General features: G+C 53.3%; 1 protein-coding gene across 1 annotated transcript; it reads left to right on the forward strand.

Annotated features, from left to right (window-relative positions):
* Positions 1-8,276: 8,276 nt before the first annotated feature.
* LOC309684340 (olfactory receptor 14J1-like) lies at positions 8,277-9,245 on the forward strand (the record flags this gene model as incomplete). The annotated part of the gene is made up of 1 exon (XM_082500269.1): positions 8,277-9,245. The coding sequence occupies one exon, from the start codon at positions 8,277-8,279 to the stop codon at positions 9,243-9,245; it is 969 nt and encodes a 322-aa protein (XP_082356395.1).
* Positions 9,246-9,925: the final 680 nt, after the last annotated feature.

Genomic DNA, 9,925 nt, shown 5'->3' on the forward strand with positions numbered 1-9,925 from the left:
ATTTAGGTCACTTTCACTGCAATGCCATAGATAGAGCATATAGCAACCGTATCAGTGATGACATATAGTGGTAATTTAGCAATAAATATCATATCATTTGATTCATTGGCCATTCTCACCAAAATCAAATCCCCTTGAGGAACACATCGGTCATCCCCATCTTCCCGCATCACCCACCAAGTGCACCAAGGGCCCTAAACAAAAGAAAACCCACGGATAGGATTGCCTTTGCCTGTGTCAGGAATAACCCAGACTTTCTTCCCGAACATATTCTTCATGTGCCCTATGGGGACTTTATCTCCTTTCACAGTATGGAAAAGTTCTCACTGGGCAGGGAGAGCTCCATAGCAGATGCTCAAATGTTACCTAACCAAGTGGCCTTTGCTAAATGGGCATCCCAGCGTTTGAAGGTCCCACCACCCATGGCTCTCATTGTAGTTTATAGCAGTCCGATGGATCGTTTGATCTTCCCAGAGGCTCGTGCATGGTAGTGGATGTGATACACCCACCCAATGCCATGCTCTTTGGCCCGCTGCATGCTCTGCTCGTGGGATGAGGGTGTGCAGGCCCCGTGGCAGGCAACAGCGCCTGGCTCCGAGCACTGCCTGCTGACAGCTCGCAGGAACAAACCAAGCGTGGCATCATTGCCCTTTGGGCAGTGCCTGCTGCGACAGGGCAATGGGTAATAGTTCTAAGGTAGAAGAGGGTCGATTTAGACTACATAGAAGTCTTTTCCTCTGTTTTACCAGGTAGAGAAGGGAGCAGCCAGAAACGGACTCCTAATGCATGTCAACTCCTGGCTACGTGGCTGGTGCTATCATGAGGGTTTTTGCTTTTATGACAATAAAATATGAACATGGCCTTTTAGAGAGGGATGGGATCCACCTGTCTAGAAGAGGCAAGGGAGTCTTTGGCAGCAGGCTGGCCAGCTTGGTGAGGCAGGCTTGAAACTGTCACATCCAGCTGGACAATAACCACGGCCAACCAGAGCAGTGACAAATATTCCTTAGCGGACTCCCAAGGTGATATCCAGAAAGCCAACCACCTCCAGGGCGTGTACGACTCTGATGGATCCTCTCGCTCTCCTCCAGGGAACCTGCATGCTTGATGACCTCTCTGAAACGGCTGTACACACGCAGTGTGGTTAATGGACAGGAAGAAGTACAGATCTGTGTGCAGTCACAGGGCTATGGTTTCATTGCAATTACAGAGACATGGTGGGATAGCTCGCAGGACTGGAATGCTGTCACAGATGGCTATGTACTTTTTTGGAAAGACAGGCCAGCAGGGTGAGATGGTGGAGTTGCTCTCTATGGGACAGAGCAACTGGAACTCATTGAGCTCTGCCTGCAGCTGGATGAAGAATGTGTTGAGAGCTTATCGTTAAGAATTAAGGGACAGGCTAATGTGGGAGTCACTGTTGTGGGTGTTTACTACAGACCACCAGATCAGGAAGAGGAAGTTGATGAGGCCTTCTACAGACAGCTGGAAATAGCCTCATGGTCACTGGCCCTGGTTCTCACGGGGGACCTCAGCCACCCTGGTATTTGCTGGAAACAACACAGCCAGGCACACAGAGTCCCAGAGGTTTCTGCAGAGCATTGATGAGAACTTTCTGACACAGTTGGTGGGGAAACCAACGAGGAGAGGTGCACTGCTGGACATATTACTGACAAATAAAGGAGGACTAGTTGGGGATGTGAAGGCTGGGGGTAGCCTTGGCTGCAGTGACCATGAGATGGTGGAGTTCCGGATCCTGCGTGGAAGCAGGGCAAAATGTAGGACTGGAGCACCTCTTTTATGAGAAACAGCTGAGAGAGCTGCGTCTGTTGAGCCTGGAGAAGAGAAGGCTGAGAGGGGATCTCCTCAATGCTTATCAATATCTAAAGGGAGGGTGTCAAGAGGATGGGGGCAGACTCTTTTCTTTGCTGCCCAGCGACAGGACAAGGGGAAATGGGCACAATCTGGAACACAGGAAATTCCATCTTAACACAAGGATAAATGTCTTTACTTTGAGGGCACCAAAGCACTGGAAGAGGCTGTCCAGAGAGGCTGTGGAGTCTCCTTCTGTGGAGATATTCAAAAGCCGCCCAGCTGCATTCCTGTCCAACCTGCTGTAGGTGACCCTACTTTGGCAGGGGGGTTGCACTAGACGATCTCCAACGGTTCCTTCCAACCCCTACAATTGTGTGATTCTGTGATCCTGTGATTCTGTGATCTTCTATGTTTTCCGTTGTCCAAAGGGATACCCCACCAGTGCACACGGATGCTGCCCTGTCTCTCAAAATTGCTCCATTAGAGCTTGCAGTTCCCTGCAGGTGTCCTGAACCACCTCTGGCACCTCAAATGTCACCCGATGTTTGCATCGGAAAAGCTCCCTCCTGGCGTCTGTCTCCATTGCTCACAGGGCAGCTCAGAGAAGGAGCTCACTCTGATTTTGGGCAGCTGAACTGAGGCAAGAGGAATCCCCGCTCCGGTCTCCCCAGAGCCTTCTCTTCTCCAGGCTGAACAACCCCAACTCTCTCAGCCTTTCCTCACAGCAGAGGTGCTCCAGCCCTCGGAGCATCTTTGTGGCCTCCTCTGGACCCACTCAAACGGGTCCATGTCTGTCCTGTGCTGAGGGCTCCAGAGCTGGAGCAGCACTCCAGGTGGGGTCTCACCAAAGCAGAGCAGAGGGGCAGAATGCCCTCCCTCGACCTGCTGGTAATGCATCTTTTGATGCAGCCCAGGATACCGTTGGCTTTGTGATCTGCGAGCGCACATTGCCAGCTCATGTCCAGCTTTTCACCCCCCAGTATACCCAAGTCCTTCTCGGCAGGGCTGCTCTCCATCCTTTCATCCCCCAGGTTGTACTGATATCAGGGATTGCCCCGACCCACGTGCAGGACCCTTCACTTGGCCCTGTTGAACCTCATGCTGTTCATACGGGCTCAGTTCTTGAGCCTGTCCCGGTCCCTCTGGATGACATCCTGTCCGCTGGGAGTTTCAATCGCACCATTCAGCGTGGTGTCATCAGCATACTTGCTGAGGGTGCACTCGATCCCACTGCCTATGTCACTGATGAAGATATTGAACAGTACTGGTCCCAGTATGGACCCCTGAGGTTCACCCCTTGTCACCAGTCTCCATCTGGATGTGAGGCCGTTGACCACTACTGGATGGGACTATCCAACCAGTTCCTCATCCACCGAACAGTCCACCCTTCATATCCATGTCTCTCCAGTTTCACAGAATCACAGAGTGGTCAGGGTTGGAAGGGACTTCTGGAGATCATCTAGTCCAAGCCCCCTCCCAGAGCAGGGTCACCTACAGCAGGTTGCACAGGATGGCAACCAGGCGGGTTTGGAATGTCTCCAGAGTGGGAGATTCCCCCACCTCTCTGGGCAGCCTGTGCCAGTGCTCTGCCACCCTCAAAGGAAAGAACTTCCTCCTCATGTTAAGATGGAACTTCCTACATTCAAGTTTGTGCCTGTTCCCTATAGTCCTATCACTGGGCACCACTGACAAAAGACTGTTCCCATCCCCCTGGCACCCTCCCTTTAAGTATTTATAAGCATAGATAGGGTCCCCCCTTAGTCTCCTTTTCTCCAGACTAAAAAGCCCCAAGTCCCTCAGCCTTTCCTCATAAGAGAGATGTTCCAATCCCCTCATCATCTTCGTAGCCCTTTGCTGGACCCTCTCCGGCAGTTCCCTGTCCTTCTTTAAGTGGGGATCCCAGATCTGGACACAGTACTCCAGATGAGGCCTCACCAGGGCAGAGTAGAGGGGGAGGATGACCTCGCTCGACCTGCTGGCCACACTCTGCTTGATGCACCCCAGGATGCCATTGGCCTTCTCGGCCACCAAGACACATTGCTGGCTCATGGGCATCCTGTTGTCCACTGGGACATGCTGCTGCATGTTCCCCCAAGATCTTCCTTCCTTCCAGCTGGACAAGCCCAGCTTTTTCAGCTTCTTCTCACAGCACAAGTGCTCCAACCATGACCTTGGTGGCCCTCCACTGAACGGGCTCTTTTACCAGTGTCTCTCAGGCATTGCAGGGGGTCAGAACCTGGGGGAGTGTTCTGGATCTGTTCTCAAATGTGCGGAGCCCAGGGCTATAATCACTCCCACTGGCTGTGCTCCTGCTCATACTGCCCAGGATGCTTTTGGCGTTTGCAGATGGCTCCATGTTTTGCCTAATGAAACAGAAGGACCACCAGAGCCTTTCCTGCAGTGCTGATACCAACCTAGGCAGTCCCTGCCCTCTGTCACTTCAGGCCCTTAGTCAACCTCAGCGAAAGAACTTTAGATCTGTCCTTGTTGGATAACATGATGTTACTAGTGGCCTGTCCTTGTCTAAGTCCCTTGGGATGGCACCCCTGCCCTCTAATATAGTGTCTGCTCTCCTCATTGAGGTGTCATCTACAAATGGTATAAAAAAAGGATTTTGTCATCTCCTTTGTGTAATTAAAAGCCCTTGAAACATGGTGGAACCCGACTAGATACATCCCTCTGGGCAGAACACTATGCATTCACCAAGTTCCTTCAAGCCCGAGTACTGATCTCAGTTATTACCCATCTACTTATCCACCCAATCAGACCATAATGTCCTAACTGGACACAAGAATACTGTGGTGAATGAGGCTGATAGCATAGTGTTGGACGCACAGTCTAGTTGGAGGCCTGTCAGCAGCAGTGCTCCCCAGGGGTCAGTACTGGCCAGTCTTGTTCAACATGTTAATCAACGTCCTGGATGAGGGCACAGAGTGTACCCTCAGCAAGTTTGCTGACATCTGTTGGAAGGGTAACACAGCAGGGCATAGGCAGTCCAGGAGGTTCTTGGATTGTATTGACAACGTTTTTCTCCCAGTGGTAGAGGAGCAAACGAGGAGAGGAGCTCTGCTGGACCTTGTCCTTACCAACAAGGAGGGGCTGGTAGGCAGTGTCAAGCTCAAGGGCAGCCTGGGCTGCCGTGACCATGAAATGGTCAAGTTTGAGATCATCAAGGCAGCGAGGAAGGTGCGCAGCAAGCTGACCACCCTGGGCTTTAGCAGAGCTGACTGTGGCTCCTTGAAGAATCTGCTTGGTATAGTGCCATGGGATGAAGCGCTGGAGGGAAGAAGGGCCCAAGTAAGCCAGTTAATATTCAAGGCTCACCTTCTCCAAGCTCAGGAGTCATGCATCCCTACAAAGAAGAAGGCAGGCAGAAAAGCCAGGAGGCCTGCGTGGATGAACAAGGAGCTCCTGGACATGCTCACAAGTGAAAAGGAGTCCTATAGGGGGTGGAAACAGGGGTGGGAAGCCTGGGAGGAATACAGAGAAATTGTTCAAGCAGCCCCGGATCAGTTTAGGCAAGCTAAAGCCCAGATTGAACTAAATCTGGCCAGGGGCATCAAGACAAACAAAAAATCCTTCTTTAAGTATGTCAGCGAGAAAAGAAAGACTAGGTAAGAGCATGCAATATCTGGATGCTGCCAGTCATCAGGGAGTTCCCTCCCTCAACCTCCATGGCCTTTCAATGATTAAGGAGTGTCATTGGACACGCTGGGACATTGGCTTACCCTGTCATCTCCCTCAGCTGTCACCCCTCCTGTCCCATAGACTGGTAAGGATTGTCTTAGTTAAGGTGACTTGGGAACAATCCACTGCTGATGGTGTTCCACCAGATTCCTGCCCCGAGTCACAGAGCCCTGGGAGACCTTGCTGGGGCAGACTGAGGCAAAGAGGATGTAGAGAATCTCCCATATAGCTCCACCCGCTCTCTGAAACTCAGCAGTGGCCACACAGTGGCTTTGTTTCTCCTTGAACTCTTCCTGAAGGAGTAAACACTCATTCTGGTGCCCTTGAATTGCCTTTGGGGGTTAGATTGAATTGCGATCTGGACTATAGCAGAGCTTGGAGGAGGCTGTCCTTGAAGACCAGCTGGACTGAGCTCTGCCACCATGTCACAGCTCTGTCTGCCACAGGAACGGCTCCAGCTCGTCCTGTCTGTGCCCCTGGCTGAGATCATTGCTGCACGTTTGGGCTGAAGCCCCCCAGCTGTGGCACCAGGCAAGCGGTGACTTGTCATAAGGAATCCTGGTACCAAGAATCCAAGAACCCGTGTGTGCTACTGATTGGACAAGAAGAGGGGTTACTCATGGCCAGCTCTTCTTCTGCTGGGAGAAATACCACTGGTGGAAGTAAGTGTCTCTGCGCAGCTGAGGGAGGGAACATGAGAGATTGCATCAGCCTTTTTCACAGGCGGTTCCCCTGGAGCCCCAGGGACACCTCCAGGGAGCCCAGAGGGGACAGAGAGAGTGGCACCATGAGCTGGTCCTCTGCTGCTGAGCTGGGCCGGGCTGCTGGGCCGGAGGGAGCTCCTGGCAAGCGGGCAGCGCTGCAGAGAGACAGCTCTGCCCAGGAGCAGCTCCTCTGCACAGCGCAGCAGGGCTGAGGGCACTGCCTGCAGGCAGCGAGGGCAGAGCAGGGAGGCAGAGAGAGGTTGAAGACAGTCTGGAGAGGGAGGATGCTGAGAGCTTACTGCGGGAGAAACCTTCATAGCCCTTTACATGGTAAGTCTCTGGGTTAGGGCAATTGCAGCTGCAGTTCTTGGAAAGATGTCCAAAAGCTGCTCCTCCCATGGCCTATGGGATCTTTCAGGAGGACTCTGACACTTCCTCTAGTGTAGAGGTGAAGAATGTGCTCCAGAGCAGGAATGCCCTGCAGTGCCTTCAGAGGGAGAGGGCACGACGGCTGCCTTCTCCTTAGGACCACTGCCATGTGTGATGGTGAGTGTGCAGGCAGGGGTGGGCAGGGCTGTCCTTGCCAGCAGGGTCCCTGCACTCCAGGGGCTGTGTGCCGGGGCAGGGACTCTGCCACCTGCCAGGGTCAGCTCTCCGCCTGCCCAGGGAGCTCCCGCGGAGGTGCTGTGGGGAGAAGGTCTGTGTGGAAGGAGCAACTCCTTGCATGGCAGGGTCCTGGTTTTGCCGAGAGAGAACTGCGTGGGTCAGGGCTGCTCACAGCTGAAGGGCAGTGGCAGAGGAAACTTTTCAAGAAGAACCTCAAGACAGGGGCTACCTGAAAGCGAAGGAGTTTGTGCTTTCAGTCTTCTGCCTTTTTTTTTTTTTTTTTTGTGTGGGGAGTGAGACGTGGAGATTTGTCTCCCCGTTCTTCAGAAGGCACAGAGCCTCCAAATCTTTTTCACTTCGAGGTGAATAAATCAGGGAGTAAGAAAAATCCATATGCTACAGCTTATAGAGAGCACCCAGCATCACCTTTCCAGCCTTATCAGCGCTGGTCAGATGTTCCTGTCAGAGCCTGCACCCACAGAAATGCTCCTGGGCAGTGTTCTGCTGCCAGGAGGTGTCTGCGGGACAGAGCTGAGCACACAGCGTCTGTGATGGGTTCTGTGTGCACTGCCGGCGAGGAGACGCGCTGCCAGAGAAAGAGCTCCCAGCAGGGACAGCTCCAGGCAGCAGAGCCCTGGGCAGGGAAAGAGAGGGAGCAGCTCCCATGTGCCTTGGGAGGGTGATTCGGGCACCTTCCTGCCATCTCCTGTAATGAGGGCGCCTTCTACTGGTCTCCTCTCTCGCCCAGCAGAGCTTCTGACATCAAGGCTGTGGGGTTTCTGGCTGAGGTGCCTCCTCAGCAGCCACACACCAAGGAGGAGAAACTCCTTAGTTCTATGGGTCTCTGTCTTCTCTCAGCAGGAGCATTTCTCCACCTTCCCCTCCTGTCCATGCTGCTCTTGTTCTTACATCCATACTCTCTAGTAAGAGGGGGTTCAGGTGTGGCTCACACACCAACACTGCCATGCAGCTGTGTCCGTGGGACCAAAGTCCTTCAAACCAGCCAAACCTGTGGGGCTGTGGAAAATGCAGTGTGGAGCTGGGGGGTGAGCTGGCTCTGCTGAGATCACTGCACTTTGAGCACTTGTGGGAGTTTCCCTGGCATTCTCCTGCTGGAAAATGCTGACCAGCTTGTCTTCATGACACAGGGATTACCGATGAGGCAAACAGTGACTTTCAGAAGTTGCCACACCTTTCCCAGATGCCCACTGCTGTCAAGCAGGGGTGACTGCTCCGGAGCCCATGGGCAGAAACCTCCTCCTCATGTCGTGTTTGGCCAGAACAAAGCAGAGCTCAAAACTTGGGGAAATCAAAAGGTCCTAAAAGGAAGGAGGAAGGCAATGTGTGTTTGGGAAGGACAGAGGAGAATGGGACACAGGGAATGTGAAGAGACTTGCTTAGCGCAGCCCTAACTTGTGAGTGTGCTTTCCTCCTTTGGCAGACCCTCATGAACAAAGGGATCAGATGTCCAACAGCAGCTCCATCACCCACTTCCTCCTCCTGGCATTTGCAGACACACGAGAACTCCAGCTCTTGATCTTCTGGCTCTTCTTGGGCATCTATCTGACTGCCCTCCTGGGAAACGGCCTCATCATCACCGCCATCGCCTGTGACCACCGCCTCCACACCCCCATGTACTTCTTCCTCCTCAACCTCTCTGTTCTGGACCTGGGCTCCATCTCCACCACTCTCCCCAAAGCCATGGCCAATTCCCTCTGGAACGCCAGGGCCATCTCCTATGCAGACTGTTCTGTCCAGCTCTTTTTCTTTGTCTTTTTCATTTCAGCAGAGTTTTCTCTCCTCACCATCATGGCCTATGACCGCTACATTGCCATCTGCCATCCCCTGCACTACGGGACCCTCCTGGGCAGCAGAGCTTGTGTCCACATGGCAGCAGCTGCCTGGGGCAGTGGGTTTCTCTATGCTCTCCTTCACACGGCCAATACATTTTCACTCCCCCTCTGCCAGGGCAATGCTCTGAACCAATTCTTCTGTGAAATCCCCCACATCCTCAGGCTCTCCTGCTCACACTCCTACCTCAGGGAAGCTGGGCTTCTTGTTGTTAGCGCCTGTTTAGCCTTTGGGTGTTTTGTTTTCATTGTGGTGTCCTATGTGCAGATCTTGAGGGCTGTGCTGAGGATCCCCTCTGAGCAGGGACGGCACAAAGCCTTTTCCACGTGCCTCCCTCACCTGACTGTGGTCTCCCTCTTTCTCAGCACTGCCATGTTTGCTAACCTGAAGCCCCCCTCAATCTCCTCCCTCTCCCTGAACCTCTTGCTGTCATTTCTGTACTCAGTGGTGCCTCCAGCAGTGAACCCCCTCATCTACAGCATGAGGAACCAGGAGCTCAAGGATGCCCTAAGGAAACTGATGACTGGTTTCTTTTCAGAAGCAGAAATGAACTGCCCATCTTGTTCTGTATATCACTCATAATGTAATACATTACAGGCCCAGACTCTCTTTGGTAAGTTTTTTCCTTTTGTTTCCTTGGTGTTTGGCTTTTCATGGTTGTATGAATGCTGTCAACAAAAGAACAGAGTCATCCTTTATCCTATTTCTATGTCAGCATCTGCCTGTCTTGTGTGAGCCAGAGACCTTGTGCAAATAAGGAGCTGCTCTCTCTGTGTGTTTAAACAAAATAAAGGGCCCTGCACTGACTTGTTTGTCTGAGACCCATTCTCCAAGATGTTCTCTATAGCTGCAGGGGCCTCATCTGTGTGCTGAGGTGGAGGGGGCAGGAGCCATCTGAGCTGGGTCTGCCTCCCAGCCTGACCAGCATGGCCCTGGGCACCACAGCCCCCGGCTCTGCAGAGCCGCACCACCAGCTCGGGGGCTGTGGGACGCCTGGGGAGGGGGTGCAGGAACGGCTGGCCAGGCCAGCACGGATGAGCTGTTTCGGGAAAAGGCTCTGAGGGGAGATGGGCTGTGGCGGGAGAAGAGCAGGGCACCGAGTGTGTGCAGGGCAGCCATGGCAAGAGGAACCCTTACCTGCGGTGGGACAGCTCGGGGCAGGCTGCCTGTCCCTGGGGCCAAAGGACCTTCCTGAGGGTGCCCTGGGCCAATTCTCTCATGCCATCCTGGGAGGACGTTTGGCAGCTGGGGCTGCAAGCTGC

The sequence above is a fragment of the Vanellus vanellus genome (genome assembly GCF_965231255.1).
Source record: "Vanellus vanellus genome assembly, contig: HAP1_SCAFFOLD_53, whole genome shotgun sequence".
Classification (NCBI taxonomy): Eukaryota; Metazoa; Chordata; class Aves; order Charadriiformes; family Charadriidae; genus Vanellus; species Vanellus vanellus.